This window comes from Xyrauchen texanus, chromosome 39, assembly GCF_025860055.1.
Source record: "Xyrauchen texanus isolate HMW12.3.18 chromosome 39, RBS_HiC_50CHRs, whole genome shotgun sequence".
NCBI lineage: Eukaryota > Metazoa > Chordata > Actinopteri > Cypriniformes > Catostomidae > Xyrauchen > Xyrauchen texanus.
This window is the reverse complement of record NC_068314.1, coordinates 35,011,127-35,034,691: the sequence shown is the minus strand read 5'-3', so window position 1 is coordinate 35,034,691 and position 23,565 is coordinate 35,011,127. Positions and strand designations below refer to the sequence as shown.

General features: G+C 38.9%; 1 protein-coding gene across 2 annotated transcripts in view; it reads right to left on the bottom strand.

The window, feature by feature from the left end:
• Positions 1–17,615, bottom strand: part of LOC127632798 (tau-tubulin kinase 1-like) — a 41,657-nt gene extending 24,042 nt beyond the window's left edge. The window contains exons 1-4 of one of the 2 annotated variants that reach the window (XM_052111571.1): positions 17,317–17,615; positions 7,121–7,273; positions 4,616–4,763; positions 885–958 (exon numbers count right to left, since the gene is read on the bottom strand). In XM_052111571.1, the coding sequence (XP_051967531.1) occupies positions 885–958; positions 4,616–4,763; positions 7,121–7,189 (291 nt within the window). In that variant the 5' untranslated portion in view covers positions 7,190–7,273; positions 17,317–17,615. Of the gene's footprint in view, positions 1–884; positions 959–4,615; positions 4,764–7,120; positions 7,274–15,963; positions 17,291–17,316 lie in introns of those variants that run through there. The other variant, XM_052111572.1, reaches the window with a different exon arrangement.
• Between the last annotated feature and the right edge of the window lie 5,950 nt (positions 17,616–23,565).

Genomic DNA, 23,565 nt, shown 5'->3' with positions numbered 1-23,565 from the left:
CAAAGGTGTGAGGAAAGCGCTCACACCTCCATAACACCGGCACTCACAGATGTTGTGTTCATATTTGTGCTCTCTGGGAAGCATCTGAGAAAGACGCTTTTGATTTCAAGGAATTGCTCACCCCAAAAACATAATTCTCTCATCAGTTACTCTCTCCTCCCTTTTACCATCTCAAAATCAAATGACTTTCTATCTTCTGCCCAACACGACTATTCAAGTTATTTTGATGGAGATATAAGATGTTTTTATCCACACAATGCAAGTCAATGGGGTTCATCACATCCAAGCTCCAGAAAGGACATAAATGCAGCATAAATATAATCCATACGACTCCCAGTGGTTTAATCCATGTCTTCTGAATTATAAATCTTTTTCACAATAAATCGTGACATCTGCAGTCTCCTTGGTGCGATCATGAGTTCAAGCCCAATTGCACTTCCTAGCGCATGATGCACAGAGCGCTATACAAGCTTCAGAAGACATGGATTAAACCACAGGAGTAGTATGGATTACCTTTATGCTGCTTTTATGTCTTTTCGGAGCTTGAAACTTTTATTGTATGGAAATAAACGGCTCATATCTCCATCAAAATACAGCATCTACATTTGTGTTCCACAAAGGAAAAAACGCATATGAGTTTGAGAGAATCATCATTTTTGGGTGAACTGTTCCTTTAAGGCTATTTCTGAGGCACTAGCATCACCAATGGAATTTCAATGATCACTATTTTCAAACAAGTTTCCCGAACACTCCCCCCGCTATACGGTTGTTGTTTATGGGTGGAAAGAAATATGACACACTTCACCTGTAAATCTCGTCACAGATGTATTCAATGATTATTAAAATGTTTTGCTGTGACTATAATATTTGACTAGATTGTTTACCTGCAGTTGCATGACGACATAGTTAAACTTATCGTTTCGCCCGCAGCCAATGAACTTACACACATGATTTTTACCTGTAAAAGACAAAAATACATCAACATGGGCAGGACACATGAAAAAATATTTATTAATGATATTTAATAACAATGTGAGAGACCTTCCAATTGTCACGTGTTGTGATAGAGCGATGAGCTAGTTTACATGAGTCACTATGATTCACTGATTCACTTAAAGGGATAGTTCACCCTGTAGAGCGGAGGAGGGCGGGGCCTGGCTGGAACAATGCACGGCCGGTCCCCGATCAGCCTGATGGGGCGCGCAAGGGATAAAGGCGGCTAGTGACGACAGTTTGAGAGAGAGAGAGAGAATGACAGGCAGCTGCTCTGTGTGTTTATGTTGGTATGTTTTTGTTTAAGTTCTCATTAAAATATCATTTATATTGTCAAGCCGGTTCTTGCCTCCTCCTTTCCCTTAACCCACTTACATTGGTGCCAAAACCCGGGAAGGAGGAGGGATGCCCGTCGCAGAGTCCTCGACACTGCCGTCCACCCAGGGGGACGCCGCTGCCATCCGCCGGGGGACGGAGTAGCCCAACCGCCCGGACGCGGGGAACGACCGCCGTCCGCGGGGTGAGTGGGGACTGGACTCCCGGACCGCCTGGCATGATGGAGCCACTGCCAGGGGCAGAGGAGTGCCCTGCCGTCCCCCAGAAACGCGGAGGGGTCGAGAGGAGACCGCCGTCTGCGATGGGAGGAGGGAAGCTGCCAGGGGCGGAGGAGTGTCGCCACAAGTCGCCGATGGGGGTCGGTTTGACTCCGGTCCGTCCGGGGAGGAGCAGCTGCCGTCTGCCTGACAGGGTGGAGGATTGATCGAGGACCACGTGAGTGAGTTTTTTTCCATCTCTCTCTCTCCTCTCTCTATCTCTCTGTCGCTCGGTGTTGGCCTTTTCCCTTGTTTTTGCCCTCCTGTCTCCTCCCAGGTCGAGGAAGGCGGAGATGACCCGCCGGCAGATGTGGCGCAAGGCACGCCCCCGGCCTGAGGCAACGGTGTGAGGAGTGTAGAGCGGAGGAGGGCGGGCCAGGCTGGAACAACGCACGGCAGGTCCCCAATCAGCCTGATGGGGGCGCGAGGGATAAAGGCGGCCGGTGACGATGGTTCGAGAGAGAGAATTACAGGCACCTGCTCTGTGTGTTTATGTATGTTTGTTTTCATTTAAGTTCTCATTAAAATATAATTTATATTGTCAAGCCAGTTCTCGCTTCCTCCTTTCCCTTAACCCACTTACACACCCAAAAATGAAAATTCTCTCATGACTTTGTTTCTTCTGCAATGTAAATGGTTTTTAGAAAAATATCTCAGCTCTGTAGGTCCATTCAATGCAAATGAATGGTGGCCAAAACTTTGAGGGTCCAAAAAGCACATAAAGGCAGCACTAAAGTAATCCATACAACTTCAGTGGTTCATTCCAAGTCTTCAGTAGTGATATGAAAGGTGAGGGTCAGAAACAGATACATTTGGATGTCTCCAATTACACTTTCACATTCTTTTTCTTTTGCCAATTTGCACTATTTGTGCAAATCACCACCTACTGAGCAGGGAGGACAATTTATAGTAAAAAAGGACTTAAATGTTGTACAAATTTCTCACCCAAACCTATCATATCTCTTCCGAAGATATGGATTAAACCACTGGAGTCGTATGGCTCACATTTATGCTGCCTTTATATGCTTTTTGGAGCTTCAAAGGTCTGGTCACCATTCACTTGCATTGTATGGACCAACAGAGCTGAGATATTCTTCTAAAAATCTTCATTTGTGTTCAGCAGAAGAAATGAAGTCACACACATCTAGGATGGCATGAGGGTGAGTAAATGATGAGAGGACTATTTTCATTTTTGGATGAACTATCCCTTTAAAGCAAAATGTTTAGTTATCCGCTGCTGTTTAGCATTACATTCCGACTCGGTTCAATAAAAAGGATGTTTTCTAGTTTTGTTAGTTTATATTTAGTATAATCTTCTAACTACTTTATTTATTGTTTTTACTATAAGTAGCTGAACTACTTTAAGTTACGAGTAGCTAGTTTCAAAGTAACTTCCCCAACACAGATATCATGTATATATCTGCCATCCTGCTCTCTAGATATCAATACAAGCATCATCCACTAAAAATACATTATCCTGTATTTCATCTGGTAGAGCATGGCAGGTTTGATTCAAGGGAACCCAAAAAAGCTTTAATTAGCTTCAATGCACTTCAATGGACAAAAGTATATGCCAAATGCAAATATGTAAACACATGATGTGCTTTGTATTTACTAGTCATTCTTCACGATGAATAACAGCTAAACTGAATCATCAGAGCATGTGTGTGTGTGTGTTTGTGTGTGTGTGTTTGTGTTTGTTTGTGTGTGTGTGTGTGTGTGTGTGTGTTTGTTTGTGTGTGTGTTTGTGTAGTGTGTGTTTGTGTGTTTGTATGTGTGTGTGTGTGTGTGTGTGTGTGTGTGTGTGTTGTGTGTTTGTGTGTGTGTGTGTGTTTGTGTGTGTGTTTGTTTGTGTGTGTGTGTGTGTGTGTGTGTGTGTGTGTGTGTTGTATGTGTGTGTGTGTGTGTGTGTGTTGTGTGTGCATGCGGCATGCGGTGTGTGTGTGAACTAAAGGCTGCTATGTGTTTCTGTCACGTAGGCCATGCAACAGCCACTTCATTCATAATGAATCTGATCTCTCGGTGGCCCAGTAGTACAACACAACAATTCAAAAGCAAACATAAGTTCACAACACAACGAACAAGCCAACACAACACAAAAAGCGTAACACAACGACAAGCCACAACACAACAAATAGCCACAACACAACGGAATAGCCACAACACACGAAATGATCCTACCACTAGGGGCAGCGGCACTAAATGACTTAATTTGACTGTCTGATCAGCCTCACGTTCTGTTCCTGTCAATCATACACAGGTGTCAACCAATTATACGGCATGAGGGAGGGCGAGCCATCACACACTCACACACACACACACACACACACACACGTCAAACTCAGGAGAGGAGAGGAAAACATGTGAAACAAAGCAAAGCAGGAAATGAGTGAACACAGCAGCATTTGAACCACTTTAATGATCGGACAATGTTAAAGCACAGTGTAGAATTTGCCAAAAAATGTATAAAGCGTTCTCGACAACCTACACGCATATGCGGAACTGTACGCAGCTTTAAGCTAGCGAGTAGGAGCAACTTTTCTTAAATGGTTCTAGTGATGATAGATTATATTGTTTTAAATGTTGAATTGTTCTACAGTATAAAAACCATTATGTCTATGGAAAGTCCCCATAAAACATGGAAACACAACGTGAGTGTTTGTATGTGTGTGTGTGTGTGTGTGTGTGTGTGTGCGTTTGTGTGCGTGTGTTTGTGTGTGTGTGCGTGCGTGCGTGCGTGCGTGTGTGTTCTCTGTCACGTAGGCCATGCAACAGCCACTTCATTCATAATGAATCTGATCTCCATACACATGTTCTACGCTGATTCTGTGGCCAGCCTTAACAGCTTTATACTCTTGAAAAGCCCTGCATGAAAAAAATCACACTCATAATGTAACTTACAAACAACAACTAGCCTATTAAAACACCATTATATGTCTGTGAGGACTTTCATACTTATATTGTGTCCTGTCAATGTCAAAATCATCCCGATACCAAAACACAAAGACCTAATGCCAGTCATGTCTTACCCTGCAGTTTCTTCAGAACCGCTACCTCCATCTTCAGGACTTGTTTGGGCTGCTGAGCTGACTCCACTTTTAACGCCACGTTCTCCCGTGTCAGCAGGTCCAACGCCTCGTAGATTTCCCCGAATCCCCCTCCACCTATCTTCTTCAACTGGACATCAAAGAGGAACAGAAAAAGAAGCTGTCTGGATTTGGAATTGATTTTGAGGTGCGAGTGAAACCGCTGCTGTGTTTTCCTCTAAACGTTAGAGCTGTGAATCTCTGATGTTCTTACAAAAATGCCTGCAGCCTTTCCAAATGTCTCTTAGAGCAGCATCTGGGAAATAACGATAATGAGCAAAAGAAAAACACTTCAAATATTTGCATTTCAATTGCTTCAGTAAGGCCTTTTATATCATCATTTTACACTCCATTTCATCCCGGGCTCATACTACAAGATAAACGAAATAATCCTGTAACAAACTAGTATACATCTGCTTTCTATTGGAGATGTGAATGATCCTGGTTTTATTCAAGACTGATCTCGAGGGCACAGCTATAGATCGCTATAGTGCAGCATGTGAAGAAACATTACTGAGCTTTGCCTTCATTTCTGTGCCAAATGTCAAACTGACGAAACACTAACTAAAACTGTTACCGTGTAAGATGACCTAAAGACAGTCAATAACACGTCACTCTCTCTTCTAGTTCATCAGGCATGTGCAAAAATTGTCTTCTCCAACGTACTGGGAATTTTTGATCTCTTTGTGTGATGTCTTTTGACAAGACAGTCCCAGTTGTCGGGTCAAAAGAGCGATTAGTATTACTGTTACATAATCTACTCAAAGCACAGAAGAGATGATAAAGATGAGGCTCATTCACTCATATATACAGTATTTATCCACACACACACACACACACCACACACACACACACACACACACACACACACACACACAAACACACACACAGTGTTTTTCTGGGAACCCCACATATCAAAATGTGTAATTCTGGAGTTTTAACATTAAATTAGGTCTAAAATTAAACTGAGTAGTTAAAAATAGTGTTTTCTTTTATACAACTACAAGATTTAAGGTTCGAGTTTACATAAATATACAGTATAAGGGAGCGTTCGCATATTAGGTCCTGTCACTGCATACCATTTAAAGGAACAGTTCACAAAAAAAAAAAATAATAATAATAATAATAATAAAATGTTATATTTAAATTCTTAATTGAAATACATCATAACGTGTACATGCTGATTATTTAAATATATATATATTTATAAATAAATAATAGCTGAAAATCCCCCCGAATAAAGCTAATTCAATAAATAATACAAATACAAATAAATATAAAAATAATAAATAATTCAGATAATTCGAAGACATTACATCATTGTGGCAGACGAGTAAATCATTGATTAAACAATCAAAAGAAAAAATATTTAAGCCAATTTTTAAGATTTAAGCATTTTAATTTTATTACAAAATTCAATCAAACTGAACTGCGTGATCTTTTACAAAAAAATATAATTAATACAACATGCATTTCTTCAAGCCTTAGATTACGCAATTCAATCATGCTATGAAATTGAGATGCGTAAATCTTAAAAATAGGCTAAAAATCTTTTTGCCATGCCAAATAGTGGCTTCAGAAGTCAAAATATTGTTTGATTGATTTACGTACAGAGGTCTAATCTAATTATAAAGTAATTTAATATTGTAATCGAGTTACTTTTTAGTACAAAATGTACTGTAGCGCACTCTTGACTTTCGGTTAGGTTTTAGAAATGTGTAACCCTAGTAAACACATATTACTTAAATAATATGATATATGTAGAATACATTTAAAACATGAATTATGTTAATACTGTATGTTCATCTATTAGGGCTGAAGGTCCCATAAAGAGTCAAAATAGACGAGGAAAATAGACATTATTTCGTTTGTCATTAATTCTTTTGGAAATGTGTTTTTTAGAAAGTTACACAAAAGTCATTAGAAATGTGATTACTTTTTTCAATTAATTAATCAGTAAAGTCAGTAATCTGATTACAATATTTTAGTAATTAGTCCTTTTTATTGAATTACTTTTTTATCATTGAATATAAGCCGTTTATCGTCTTCCGATTGTTTTAAGCGTCATTTTTAATAATAATCACACTTTATTAATGCATTAAATCAACCGTAGTTGCTTTTAGCGCTGAACAATTCAAGTTATCACCTAAACCTTCTCTCATAGCGCTCATGAATATGCAAAAAAATTACTTAAATTATGGGTTGTTTCTCACCGAAACCTAGCGTACGCCTTTGGAACAGACATGGAATATGACACACAAAACAAACACATGGTCTACTTTTAAGCGAAACTACTCTAGCTTTAAAGTGAGACTATCAACTGCAATTGTATTGAGAAGACGGACCGGGATTTTTAAATAAATGGACTGTCATAGTCACCTGGTGTTTGTGTTGGAGTATCAGTATGAATGTGTGTGTATTACGTTTGTGTGTCTCACAAATACCCACCACTTTCCATCTCTCTTTGACCATGCAGTTTGGAGGCAGAATATCCTGCTGCTCCGCAGTGCCGTTCATGTTGGCGTTGTCCTGCAGAGCTGGCGCTAGGCACTGCAACCCAGAGAGCACTCTGGCAGCCCCCAACTTAAACGAGCCATTTATCTGTGAAAAGCCACCAAACTCCATGTTAACTTAGCTATTCGTCTCTGATGCACCACTATTGGTGTCTTACCGGCGTGCATTTGGTCAGTTGAGCTGGCTTCTACATGCAGCGGCCAGTCAAACGTCAATGAACAATGACATTCCAAAGATGGCAGTTAGCTTTGGAATGCCCTTAAATTGAGTACAAATGGCAGGTAGTCAAATAAAAACACCAATTTATTCTTATGAATACATAAACATACATATTCATGAGGAAAAATGCTGACATTTAAATCTACCTCATTCTGATTCTATTTTTCATCGGCATTATTTGCGATACAGAATGTTACTGTGGTGTTTGCAGACAGACAAAAGTACAAGGCACATCTGTGACTCATGTACTTTTTGACCCGAATACCTGCGTTCAGGAAATAGCCAGAAAAAATCTAGAAAGCACATGAATGAAAAGGTTCACCACACTAGCATCATAAATACACTGTGAGAATATTTCATAAAGCACATGCTATTTTACAGATACTGTACAAAGTGTACAACTGATTCCTATTTTTTCTGAGAAACTGCATTTGAATGTGAACTTTGCTGGTCTTATTGCGAGCGATTATCGCTGCATCTTTGAGTGATGAGGAGGAGGGCTTGGCCTCACTCTCCTGGGCTAATTAGCCCGATTGGGGGCCGGCCATGTGGACTCACGGCTCAGCCCCGCCCTCATCCTCATCACACTTTGTAATCTTTCATCAAAATGTAATAAATTGCTCCACCTCCAAGAGAGTCTCATGGCAACTCGAAAGTACGTAATTGCAAGATATCATACGACTTGGCACATATGAAAAGGAACGACTTTTAGACTTAAAAAAATCGGTGCAATACAGGAATCAGATTTTATCTAACCTCCTATCCAAGACTTTATTTAAAGAAAGAAAACGTCTGAGAACAAGTCTTGATCAACCTAGTCTCATTGAATGAACGTTACTATAACAAAATTTTTGCTAACTGACTTTTACAAAGTTTTCTAGGCAGTTTTCTACGCTTTGCCGCAGTTTCCTAGAATGAACACTAGAGGCGCTAAAACAAATGTGTGTTTTATTACTGTCACATGTATCACGAGTACAACGGCTTTAAAAACACTTACATTTCATACTATTACTCACACACTGCTATGTTATGATATTGAAACAATTTTACTTTTATTCATCATTTAAAAAACATATATTTTAACACTTGTAATACAGACTTACCTACATTCACACACTTATTCCACCATGATTAGCTTGCACAGTAGCTCACCTGATAGAGGTCTTTGAACATGGCAAACTGCCGTTCGAGCTCGGCCAAGAACGCCCAAAACAAAAGTGAACATAAGTCCAAAGTCACATGAAAACGTGGTTGGCACAAAATCACATGGTTGCTTCAGTAAAAATGTTATTTTGCTTTTAAAACATTATCAGTTAGGTTTAGGCACTGGTTAAGGTTAATGATGTCTGTTTTCTTCACCTCTAATACATTTTTTGGACACTATCAGTTAAGTAAATTAAATTAAGGAGGTCGTTTTACTCATCGAAACATTCATCTATAATTCACCTTACAAACCTCATCTGATAACGACACCGTTTGACTCGCTTTTGGCGCCCCCCACTGGACATTTCACTGGGAAACTGCAGCCAAACATGCAATGCAGCACGCAATTTTGGTTTGCAAAAAGTTTGGGTAACACTTTATTTTGATGGTCCCAAGTAGATATTTAATTGACTATAAGTGACTTATCAGCTTGGTGCTATAGCAAGTAAACAGTGTTTCTGTTCAGTGTGCCTGTATATAGATCTTTATTAATGACCTACTTGCATTATTGTTGAGAACATCACTTCATTAAAAGGTCATTAGTAAAGATCTATATACAGGCTACCTAAAGTCTACTGAATGTTTGTTGAAACACCGTTTACTAGCTACAGCAAGCAAGTCAGTAGATAAGCTATTATTTTGCTGTTATACAGGCTATTGATAGTCTGCTGAATGTTTGTTGAAACACTGTTTACTAGCTATAGTAAGCCAGTTGATAAGCTGTTATTTTGCTGCTGTTATACAGGCTATTGATAGTGTACTGAATGTTTGTTGAAACACTGTTTACTAGCTATAGTAAGCCAGTTGATAAGCTGTTATTTTGCTGCTGTTATACAGGCTATTGATAGTGTACTGAATGTTTGTTGAAACATTGTTTACTAACTATAGCAAGTCAGTCGATAAACTGATATTTTGCTGCTGTTATACAGGCTATTGATAGTGTACTGAATGTTTGTTGAAACACTGTTTACTAGCTATAGTAAGCCAGTTGATAAGCTGTTATTTTGCTGCTGTTATACAGGCTATTGATAGTGTACTGAATGTTTGTTGAAACACTGTTTACTAGCTATAGTAAGCCAGTTGATAAACTGTTATTTTGCTGCTGTTCAGGCTGTTGATAGTCAACTGAATGTTTGTTGAAACACTGTTTACTAGCTATAGTAAGTCAGTCGATAAACTTTTATTTTGCTGCTGTTATACAGGCTATTGATAGTCTACTGAATGTTTGTTGAAACACTGTTTAATAGCTATACCAAGCCAGTTGATAAGTCACTTATAGTCAGTGTGGCAGGGTGGAGGGCGGGGCCGGGTCGTGATCCTACACACCCGGTCCCGTATTAGGCTAATTATGCCTCCGTGAGGTTTAAAGGCTGACTGCGGAGGGCCGTGCGGGAGAGAGAGATCGTTAGCGGACATGTCCGTCATGTGTGTTTGTGTTGTCTTTTAAGTTTACCATTAAACTATGATTTATATCGTCAAGCCGGTTCTCGCCTCTTCCTTGCCCATCTTTTCCACTGATCCCTTTACAGTCAGTTAAATAGACACTTATAGTCAGTTAAATATCTACTTGGGACCATCCAAATAAAGTGTTACCAAGGTTTGCCACGGTCACGTAAATTTCATGAGATCAGACTGAATTTGGTTACTCATTCCATATTTATTGATGCAAAACAAATGACTGGTGTATGTCACGCTACCCTAGTCTTATTCCAAACCCCAATGTTTTATTTTTTCTTTCCGTGGTACACAACAGTGATTTTCCTATAAAAATCATGGTTATATTTAGGGTTTGGATCAGGGGTTAAACTTGATAACATTGTTTGTTCCTCGAGTTCGATATTTATTTTTCTCTATAGGAGAACTTGTATGATTTCCTACTATTTAGCCATCTTGTATTAGGACTTGTCATGAGACTGGGATGCCACCTCTGAAACAATTATCCTTTTCAGCTGACGTCACCTCATACCCACCAACCATTTGTCATATTCACAGTTTTCCTGACTAATCACTGGGTGGCACCAAGATGGTTCTAATTGCTGCTGGACAGTTTTCAGGTTCGGGTCTCCATAAGAAACTACTGAAACGAGCATTCCAGATGGAGAACAACCACCATTTTCAGTGTAATTACGTAACATCGCCGGAAGTGAAATTAGTAATTTTCAAGAACTTTGATTGTTTCCCACTGCCCTACTATCACCTCAAAGTCCATATCTTGAAACCATGGCTGAAAATAGATAATATGAATGCTAGCATTAAATGCTTGAGGTATACTTTTAATAAATTAAGTTAAAGAAAAATGCAGATTAGAACCCAATATCATGCTGTTTGGCATGCAGCACCAGAGGTTTGTTGGTTAAACATGCAGAGGGTCCAGCTCAGATCAGATTCAGTCGCTCAGTAGCTAACTCATGCCTAGCCCAGCATCCGTCAAGAACTGCAGTCTCCAATGCGGCATCTTTAAAAAGTGCTCTACAGAGAAATCCAGGAACAAACTGCACTATGACATTAGGTAGAAATAGTTCAGCCAAGTAGAGTGAAAGAGCATAATATTGCCAACTCATGTGCCAAGATAATGACACCAACACTGATGTACCCTTCATAGAAGTAAACAAGGTGAATTGGTAGCTAAGGCTGGATGTCTGCATGTATAGTTAGACTCAACACAGGCGGTCACACAGAATAATTATGTCGTTAAAGAAAATCTAAGCATTGTAATCTCATTTGGTCCAAATTCACATGAGTTGGCAAAAGAATGCGAGCAGTGGAGAGTTTAATCACTATGCATTGGATTCTGAACACTGAGAAACAACTGAAGTTCCTAAAGCCAGCATTTCCACACCTTGCCGTGGTTGGTTATCAATGGCTCCTTTACGTAAACTAGTTACAGTATATTGTTGTGATTAGTACAGCTATTGTCTTGAGAGTGTGGAGAAGCATGGAACGCTTCAACTCGTCTCTGACCATGACGTCTCATCCTTTCACTGTAAACATGCATTTTCTTACAGAGTATTTTTGTCTTATTTTCCAGTAAAACTGTCTAAACATCCTTTAAACTAGTGATTCCCAACGGGGGTTACAAAAGCAGATGCCAAGGGGTAAACAAAAAGAATTGGATTTTGCTTTGTTTAACCTATAAAACAAAATGCATGACTTCAATTAATATTGATCAGGACTCTGCAAAAATATAGATTTAACATTAAAAAATTATAGACTCAACGCCTATTCTAGAAATCCCAAGATCGATCTTTTAATAGGACGATCAGCACCGAAGTTTGACTCGTTCTGTTTAATGAGTGTCCAAAGACAATACCTCTGCAATCATTTCTAATAAAGAAGATGTGCGAATTCACTCTCATTTATATGCATTCATCAACCAAAACTCTGAGCAGCCAGTTGTCTTAAAGAGACAGTACCATTTTAACACTTGTTCTACATATCAATGTAAATACTTGCAAATAGTACAAGTAATGCATATAAACAAAAAACCATGTAGGCCTAACAATTTTATATATACACCAACAAGACATTTCCATCCACAGAACTGCCGCTCACTGGATGTTTTTATTTTTGGCACCATTCGGAGTAAACTCTAGAGTCTGTGTGTGTGAAAATCCCAGAAATACTCAAACCAGCCCGTCTGACACCAACAATCATCCATGCGATTATCTAATCAGCCAATCATGTAGCAGCAGTGCAGTGAATAAATCATGCAGATACAGGTCAGGAGCTTCAGTTAATGTTCACATCATGGGGATGTGAAGAATGGGGAAAAATGTGATCTCAGTGATTTGGACCGTGGCATGATTGTTGGTGCCAGATGGGCTGTTTTGAGTATTTCTGGGATTTTCAAACACAACAGTCTCTAGAGTTTACCCCGAATGGTGCCAAAAACAAAAACATCCAGTGAGCGGCAGTTCTGTGGACGGAAATGTCTTGTTGATGAGGGAGGTCAACAGAGATTGGCGAGACTGGTCCGAAATGACAAAGTCTACGGTAACTCAGATAACCGCCCTGTACAATTGCGCTGAGAAGAATATCATGTCTGAGATGCAGGTTGGCACTGTTATGGTGGCATGAGGGGGACCTACACAACATTAGGCAGGTGGTTTTAATGTTCGGTGATCAATGTATATATATATATACAGTGTAGTTGCAGGTTTCATGGCTTATATGGCCTGGTTCTGTTTTTGTTGATGAATAAACATAATTTTGTTATTTGTGCATCACGGATATTACAATATTGACGATAACACACCACTTCGTAGAACTCATAATTACAATGAAATTCTACAATGAATTCTATGAAAGCTCCGACTAATGATTCATGACATTATGTAAAAAGAACCAATATGGCAGCGGCCTAAACAGTTAAAGTTAATGAACATATATTTCTGTTTGATAAGCCATTTTATTGTTATTAGTTTTGCATTAGAAACAAATCATTTCTGAGGTCCCAGGACATCCCAGTGAACATCTCACAATTGTCATCTTGTAATTTAAGTAATTGCATCATGATAGGAAGTCTTGTTTTCAGAGATATCGAACACATTTTAGAGGAGTTTATGACACTATTTGCCAAATGGGTAAGAAAAATAAACTCCATTGGCAAATCGTTTTTTCTTCTTTTAAGCATTAACGAAGACATTTTTCTTCTCAAGTCAATTGCTATCTTGTTTTAAGAATGTTTAGACATTTTTACTGGAACACAAGTCAAAGATACTTTGTGCAGTGTCCTAAAAACGAAAAAAAAAAAAAAAAAGATTTTCTGGTTTAAGATTTTGCAAAACTTTATGTTTAATACAGCCAATCCTCAATTACTATCATGGCCGTATTTGTAACTAAATGAAAATCATCTTTGAATAAAAGTTTGAAGGTCTGCCAATGTGTGGAAATGCCATTGCTTCATCCCCCAAATAAATGGAATACATCATAGGACACAGAGAGATCCTTGATAGTTTCTAAATAACCAGCTATCTATCGCTAACCTCGCCATTACAAGCGTCTCTCTCTAACATAGCAAGAAAGGTTCGAACAGTCTTAAGTGTTTTGTTAGCGTACAGGTTGTAATGCTAGCAAAAGAGCTAAAGCGTTTGATCCCACAGCTTGCACCTCTATCTGCATAAGAGCGTTCTGCTAAACTAAGTTTCGTTCCAGGGGACCCATGGGATGTGAGGTTACTGTGAGCGAAAAGCAGAGGGGATTTCATTCAGGTCACCTCAATTAATAACGTATCATTCAAATTCCTCTGAATCCCAGGGAAGGGAAGCGTCAACAGCCATTTAGTGATCAAACTCTGAAAAGTGCAGTGCAGCCACATTTTCAGGAAGGGAGAGGGGATCTACTGTATACAGGACGGGGTTACACTCTCACCATGTTTACAAATCTCTTCAAAAACCTTACGACTCTGACAAATATCTTGCAATTGACCAATTTAGTCGATGCCAAAACCCTCCTTTGCCAGCCTACAAGCCAGAAAAACAAGAGAAGAGATTTGTTATACTTCCCAAATTCTTTTCAGGGCAACTGGGTTTCAAGTAGCTTGAATGCGCTTGAAACGTTGAGTGAGCGTTACGGTCTGCTGAAGGACGAATCCCGGGTTCAATACGAGTTGAGCTCAATTGACTGCATATGTGGCATAATGTTGATCATTTCGACTCGTCCCTCCTTTTCTTTAAAAAAAAGCATAGTCATGTTTCCAGTGAGGCACTAGCAATGGAAGTCAATGGGGCCAATTTTTGAAGGGTTTAAAGCAGAAATATGAAGCTTATAATTTTCAAAAAGTACTTACATTAATTGTCCTGTTAAAACTGTGAACATCTCACCTAACCTGTGTTATTTGAGATGTAAAGTTGTTTAAATCGTTTTAGGGTTTACGGCATTTTGTCGTCATGGCAACAAGTTAGTAAGCGATTTTATCCCACTATCATGCTAACTTCCATATTGTTTACATCTCGTGGCTTTAAAAACAGTGAGTATTTTTAACATTTACATACTGGCCCTATTCACTTCTATTGTACGTGCCTCACTGTAGCTATTTATTTAAAGAAAAGGAGGGACCAGTCGAAATGCATTTTTGTGGTAATCCACATGTGCCTCGATTGAGCTAATCTTGTATTGAACCTGGAACATTCCTGTAGTGGAAAAGTTCATCCAAAAATGTCCATTCTGGCATCATTTACAAACATTTACTCTTGTTGTTCCAAGCACACATCTCTCTTCCGTGGAAAACAAAATTATGATTTTTCTTTTGCAATAAAAGTGAATGGGGACTGGATCTTTCAAGAGCCAAAATGGCAAAAAGCACCATTAAAGCATCATATAAGTAGTCCATATGATTTGTGCACCATATTCCAAGTCTTATGAACCCATGCGACAGCTTTCTTAGAGGAACCGACCTACATTTAAGTCTTTATATACTGATAATCTTCGCTAAAATGCATATAGTGACATCAGTCATATGTGTCAATTTGATGATACTTTTAGAGTGCTGTTTTTGTCATATGGAAGCTTGACAGACTCAGTCCCTTTGCACTTCCATTAGAAGGAAAATAGTGGCCAGTGCATTCTTCAACATTTCTCCTTTTGTGTTCCACAGTGAAAAAGAAAGCCATACAGATTTGGAATGATATTATGGTGAGTAAATGATGACAGAGGTTTCCTTTTTGGTGAACTATTACTTAAAAATTCAGTTGTTATGATGTCTCATCCCGTACGCCAGTTATCGAGGATTTGGCACAGAAATCGGATTGTAGCTGCCCTAGGTATGTCTAAATATCTCCAACAGTGTTCATCAGTAGTTCTTCTGTTACTCGACTATAATAACACTCACCATCCATCTTAAGGCAAGCATGGGTCAAAAGAAACTCAATCCATACGGACGAATGTCACAGAGGTCAGTTTGCACTCAATGTCCCAGAGAAATGTGATACATGCATTATTGAATCAAAAAATGTGCATCTTTGACTTGAAATTACTAAAAGTGATCACCAAAGCCCTGTGAACTGAAGGGAACAACAACAAAAACATACTGGTGTGCAATATAGTGAAATGGACACAGATCATACACACATTACAGCACAACACATACAGTATGGGTCAGTGAGAAAGACAGACATTGAATATATGTAATGCTTTTTTTTAATGCACCAATGTTTTAAAGCATGGGTCTTTATCATAGAATTGGAATAAAGTTTGTAGGAAATGTACACAGTGTTCAAAGTGATTTACAAAGAGAACAATTTATTGCAAGTATGTTTAGAGCTACATTTCATTGCAATCTTCACTCCAGATTATTTCACATGCTTTCATTTTCTTTTAATATTTTTTTTAAATGCAACTGGATGCTATAACCCTACCTGGCACAGAGACTACGAAAAGTCAGTCCTTTCCGTCGTTTTGAAATCTTCATTTGGGACCTTGCGGTGACACAAACCATCAGCTGGGACCTTCTTTAAAATCATAAACCGCCCGATTTCGGCTTCTTATTCTTAATGCAACATGATGCAAAAATGATCTCTAAGTGCACTCAAATGAATAGCGGGTTTACTACTAACTGACATAAACTGAATCGGAATATGTTAGGCTTTACAATGTAATTTATGCATAAAACAAAACATTCTTCAGTCGCACTGATAAATCATAGCTAACGCGCTCAAAGCCAACAATCACAAAACACCTACTGGAAGCAGCATGCATATAAAATAAAATCACGCAAACAAGTTTATGACGCAAAGGTACAAGGTTATTGCCTATATTATATTATATTATTCTATCCAGATAACAGAGCCATCGAATGCATTTGGATGCATACATAACATCAACCTAACGCAAGTGTCCGGTCGCGCATCCTATGCGCTGGTCCGCACTGCAGCGCGTCAAACACCCATGCAGTGACTGTTTACAACCTGTAGAGGACGCAAGACGCTCATGAAATAACCGGAACTCGGCCAATCCGTCAATCCCACTATGATAAAGAGACCCTTATACATATGTATTACGTTGCATAGCGTAGACACATCTGATTGGCTAATATACAAGCGCTGGTAACCGTTGAATAGACAGTCAGCAAGGCAATAAAGGGGGCGTTCACACAAGTTACGTGACAGAACGCCTCAGTAAGGATTACGAAGCAACGTCAGCATGACCTATTTATTATTCATGAGCTGTGCCTTCGCCATAGTACTAGCAGAGCCCTTCTAATGGGTGAACCTACAAGCTTACCCTAAAATAGCAATATACATTCTATGGGCGGCAAATTGGCTTAATAAATTGACCGCCATTACGTTGTAAAGTTAAATAAGAGAGAGAGAGAGAGAGAGAGAGAGAGAGAGAGAGAGAGAGAGAGAGAGAGAGAGAGAGAGAGAGAGAGAGAGAGAGAGAGAACAAACCCCTGAACAGTTCACTGGGTCAAAGATGCTAAAAAGACCGATAATGAAAACGACATGCTCACACAGCAGCGCATCCAAACAGAACTACAAATCCCAACGACACCAGAGGTCCAAGAGGCATTTCTTAAATCAGTAAACGCATACAATATCTCCATCTTCCTTGAATAATTTCTGCAGTCATTTTGGATGCATTAAATTCAGCTGGCATGCCAACGGAGCCCGTTTTAAAATGTCAGCCGTCCTCCAATAAGACATGGCCTGTCACCACAACACCAGCCATATTGTAAAAGGGCGATGTTTACAAGATAAAGCGCTTATTACCTGCTCATTTTCTTACGAAAGGAGGCTCATAACCTCGTTTCATGCGTCAATATACTCTTTAGATTTTTCTCCACCATTGCTAAGTATGCTGGATGCTCGCTGCTTTGCTCCCCGCCCGTGTGGTTCCCAGCATCAGCACCGCACATCACTCTTCCTCTCCGAGCAGCACCACATGCTCGTGCTCTACTCGCGGTATTTCGCTCTCTGCTGGTGCACTTTTGAAAGCACATTATGACTAAAGAATTTATCAAAACAGAGTGCATTTCAGTTCTTAAGTATACATTATTTCTTATGAGTAATGCATATCTATAGCCTATATATATATATATATATGTATATTCACATATACAGCGGGTGAAGTAATTATTGAACACGTCAAAATTATTTTCAGTAAATATATTTCCAAAGGTGCTATTGACATGAAATTTTCACCAGATGTTGGTAACAACCCAAGTATCCCATACATACAAAGAAACCAAAACAAATGACCTCAGCAAATTATGTTATGTGTAATAATGTGAAATGACACAGGGAAAAAGTATTGAACACATGAAGAATGGGAGGTGGAAAGCCAAGACAACAGCTGAAAACTATCAGTAATTAAAAAGCAATCCAGCCCCTTGTCAGTGCAAATTAATATCAGCTGGTTCAGTCCCAACTGATGGCCTACAAAAAGGTCTCATTGCCAAGGTGTCACACAAGACACATCTCATGATGGGTAAAAGCAAAGAGCTGTCTCAAGACCTTCACAACCTAATTGTTGCAAAACATAAGGATGGCATTGGCTATAGGCGCATTTCTAAGCTTCTGAATGTTCCAATAAGCACTGTTGGGGCCATAATACGGAAGTGGAAAACCATCATTTCACCATAAATTTGCCTCGACCAGGTGCTCCTCACAAGATTTCTGAGAGAGGAGTGAAAAGAATCAGAAGTTGTCCAAGAGCCAAGGACCACTTGTGGAGAGCTTCAAAAAGACCTGCAATTAGCAGGTACTGTTGTCTCAAAGAAAACAGTAAGTAATGCACACCACCGCCATGGCCTGTATGCACACTCACCACACAAGACTCCATTGCTAAAAAAAGCATGTTGAAGCTTGTTTAAAGTTTGCTGCACAACATTTGAAAAAGCCAGTGAAATACTGGGAGAATATAGTGTGGTCAGATGAGAGCAAAATTGAACTGTTTGGATGCCATAATACACACCATGTTTGGAGGAGAAATGGCACTGCACATCACCCTAAAAACACCATACCAGCAGTGAAGTTTGGAGGTGGGAACATCATGATGTGGGGCTGCTTTTCAGCAAATGGTACTGGCAAACTTCACATAACTGAAGGAAGGATGAATGGGCAAATTTACAGAGACATTCTTGACAAAAACCTGCTGCCATCTACCAGGATGATGAAGATGAAACGAGGGTGGACATTTCAGCAAGACAATGATCCCAAACACACAGCCAAGGAAACTCTCAATTGGTTTCAAAGAAAGAAAATAAAGCTGCTAGAATGGCCCAGCCAATCACTTGACTTAAACCCCATTGAAAGTCTATGGAAACAACTGAAGATCAAGATTCATAGAAGAGGCCCACAGAACCAAGATTTGAAGACCGTTTGTCTGGAAGAATGGGCCAAAATCAAACCAGAGCAATGCATGCGACTAGTTTCTCCATACAGGAGGCATCTTGAAGCTGTCATTACCAACAAAGGCTTTTGTACAAAGTATTAAATAAATATCAGTAAGTGTGTTCAATACTTTTTCCCTGTGTCATTTCACATTATTACACATAACATAATTTGCTGAGCTCATTTGTTTTGGTTTCTTTGTATGTATGGGATACTTGGGTTGTAACCAACATCTGGTGAAAATTTCATATCAATAGCACCTTTGGAAATATATTTACTGAATATTTATTTTGACGTGTTCAATACTTATTTCACCCGCTGTATATACAAACCTATATATACATATAGCATATAAACTGTACAGGTTTGATTACAAATGTGATGGTCAACAACTGAATAACAGATGAGTATTAGTGGTCCCAAAGTGTGAGTAATCCTTCATACATAAGACAAAATCTTTGATGCAAAAAGTATTTATATATTTCCATCCTTTTATGATTTGTTTTAGGAATTCTTTGTTTCAGGCAAGTTATATAAAGTCAAATACAGGGTCTGAGATGTTGATATTCTCTGGTTCGACGTCCTCATTGAAGTCTTCAGGCCGGAGATCAGCTTCAAACTTTCACTGCAAAAGTCCATCCACAGTTCTAGATCCTGGAAAACAACAACAGCTTCAGCCTATAGAACTGTTCAGCCATGATGCCAATTTATTGGCATATCCTGAAGACAATTCGCCACGTGTTCCCTCTGGAATATCTTAGGGGTTTCTAAAATGGGGTAAAATAAGGTCTGTGGTATGCATTACTTGAACGTTTTTTTTCTACAACATAAATTACACACAGTCATCATAAGTGAATTTTGAAACTACCATGTTAAAAAAATGTTGCGATCAAGTTGTTAAATAAGGACTACAACTACCATGAGCATGTGTGCGTACGTGGCTGATGAAATGGAAAACAGTTGTAGTCCTTGTTTAGCAACTTGTTCGCAACATGGTGGGAGACCTGAGGGATGGGACAACATTTGTTAAAAAAATACAGCTGGCAGCATGATGAGGTTCACCAGGAGTTTAATGCAGCCATAAATCACTAATTGCATCCCCCTCTGTGAGACCAAGATGTATCCTTTGGGGCTTTTCAACTGCACGATACAACTCGACTCAACTCGACTCTGCTCGCTTTTTGGGGGTTTTCCACTGTGGATAGTACCTGGTACCTGATACTTTTTTAGTACCACTTCGGTCGAGGTTCCAAGCGAGCTGATCCGATACTAAATGTGACAACGTCAAAATCCTGCAGATCACTGATTGGTCAGGGAGAATCGTCACTACCAGCGTCACTATTCACGCAACTTTCGAATTTTGAAAAAAGAGATGGCTGTGCGCAAAACCACACCATGGTCAATAAACGAGGTGCAGACGGTCCACTCGTTAGTGATGAGCGAACGAAAAGTCTCTCAGGAAGTGTATCAGCTGTTGGCCGCACACGGCTACCACCGGATCTACCAACAGTGTAGGGAAAATTAAAAAAAAAACTTAAGTGACTACAGAACTATCAAGGAAGTGGTTCGACCAAATGTACGCTCTCTAAACCAGCGAGCAATGGGCTGGAGAGTGCCCTGGACTGACGTTGATCCATGATGGAGGATGGTACGTTTTGATACGTTAACTCAATAATCTGCTTGAAAGCTTCACTTTATTTAGTTGACCAGCTATTGGAAGCTTCTAAAACAACCAGGCAAATGTAACTTTTAAACTGATTATGCTGCACAATGAGCTAGTAGCTAACAGCTAGCGCTCGTGTTATTAATTTGGTCAGTTTGTGTCGTGTTTAAGATGATGTCACGGCAGTAGAGGCGGCGCAACTATGACGATGAGCCTATAATCACACCCACATTGAGGTGGCACTAAACTGCAGTGGAAATGCAAGCTTAGAAAAGTGAAGCGAGTAGAGTTGAGGCGAGTTGAACTGGAAAAGTGCCATTTGAGGCCAGGTATGATACAAAATACACATGCCCCCACTGAGATGATGACAGCCTGACCCGTGTCTCTGGACCTACCATGTCTTCCATTTGTGTTTAATTTTAAATGATTACCTCTTCGATGCTTGTCTACATCGATGAAACTTGGTCTGTCTTCACAATGTGAATACTCACCACTATGAGCTGGCCAAACATGAGAATAGTTGGTCCAATTTTAATAAGTGTGTTGATGATGGCTCTGGAATCTATGGAGGAAAGTTATATTTGCATTTAAATGTAACTACATATAAATCACATCATATAAAATACTGTTTTTGAGCAATGTATATTCAGTTCTTGCAGTCCTTTGGATTTGGCTGTTAACCCTTTCAGACCCGAATTATGTTACAGGGACTAAAGTTTGAACATATCACGGCTTGTGCCATTTCTTTCTTCTGCAGAACACAAAGATTTTTAGAAGAATATCTCAGCTCTGTAGGTCCTTACAATGCAAGTGAAGGCTATGAAGTAGTTCCAGGTCTTGACCACATAATGCTTCCATATCACTTCGCCAAATTATTTCAGTTAATTACAGTACTGTGCAAAAGTCTTAGGCACATAAGATGCTTCACAAAATAAATTGTCTTAAGATGGTTATTTATATCTTCAGATTTAGTGTGTCAATAGGAAATATAAATTTTTGACTCCCAAACATTTCTTTTGCAAATAGAAACGATTAGAATAGAAGAACAGAGAGCCCTGCAACAGATGTCATGACCCCCACAGAGACCCCCAACGAACATCATGTCAGTCTGAGATTACATAAAGAGACAGAAGCAATTGAGTGCAGTGGATTTAGAGCGCATTGGGAATTGGGCATTCCAAATTGGGGAGAAAAAGGGAAGAGAGAGAGGAAAAAATATATACATTTTTAGGGCTGTCAATCAATTAAAAATGTTAATCTAATGAATTACGTGACTGACCAGAGAGTTTCAACTTTTACACATTTAGACATTTTCTGTATTAAGTACACAGCGTAAACACATCTGCCCCATGAAAAAGTGTGTGTGGGGTATATATATATATACTTTGCAATTATTCAAATACTTTTTTTAAAATCAAATTTAAAACAATTAATATCCATACACTGTAATGCAAAATCAAATTACATTAAAATGTTAATATGTATAATTAGTCGCATCTTTAGTAATATTTTCCAATATTTTACTTTGCACCCATATTTGGAATATCAGGGGCATTTTTGTCTCTTTTGATGGCACTTGGTGTTCATCTCATTCCCTAAAAAAGGATCCAGATTTAAGAGTTCCCTATATTCATCGGATCAGATGTTGTTGTTATTCATTTTAATGAAGAAAAGTAACTGAGCAAAGACATTGATGAAAAAGACATGTTTCCAAGAGATTGTGTCTCCTGCAACTTGTCGCGGTCATAGGGATGGGCGGATCGATCCTAAAAGTATCGATACTTCCGATAATATATATTTTAATATACTAAAATATCGATTCTAAATAATGTATTTATTTTTTAAACAGGGGTATTATTATTTGGTTACCATAAGTTTCAAAGTGAAATAAAAAGGATTAGGCATTATATAGCCTACTTGTGCAGGATGGGAACCGTTTCTTTTCCCGCTCATCTTAACATTCATAAATGCTGAAAAACAAACAGACAAGCGCTTGTGACGTCACAAGACTCGTTCAAACAAGAGATCAGCGCCTTGTAGTTACTACAAATTATTGTAATTTTACCCCTGGCATAACCTATTATTTTTATTTTTTTTTCATTTTCTTATGTTTGTTAACTTCTATTGGTTGAGAAGTGTATATTCATGTACAAATCTTTGTATATTTTTTTGTTGTAATAAAAAAAAAAAAAAGATCAGCGCCTTGTATAGTAGAGGCAATGATAGAAAATCAGAGAAACAGCTTCTGGTGTGTAGTCTAGGGCATATATACGTCGTATGCCATCCCATCTGTTTTAAGATTTTGCGCATGCCCACATGAATTAACTGATGATACGTGTGGCCGCCAGAACAACGAGCTTTTGACCCGGAACTTTTTCAATCTAATAACGCGATGCCGCAGCACCGTTGAGTGGATTGTGTTTTATTATTATTATTATTTAGAAAAATGTACAGAGCTTCTCTCTAAACGCGCACGGAGCTGCACTGGCAAGACAGACAGTTCGACTGAGCTGATCCGCCAATCAGAACGTTCATTTCAGACTTGATTGGATATTTGCTAACCAATCATATTTGCCGTTTCAGTAAGGGGCGGGAAATTTCCAGCGTCTGATACACAATCGTTCTTGGAGAAACTATAATATGCACTGCAGATTTATTTCCTGCTAAACGTAAATATATGTACACTATATATATGTAATTTATGCAATTCAACTTTGTGAAAATACTGCATGTTATTGCACCCCTGATAGTTTTTGATGCTATTTTTCTTTCAGTTTACTGCTGTCGGTGGTGCCTTTTTATCGTGATATCAAATAATTTATATTTCTAAGTAGGAAAACAATTTCACTCTACACAGAAAAGCACATATTATTACACAAATAAATAAAATAAAAAAACATAATTTTTTATGTAGGCTATATATGGTAAACTAAGAAAGTCAAATTTACATGAAAAAAACACAC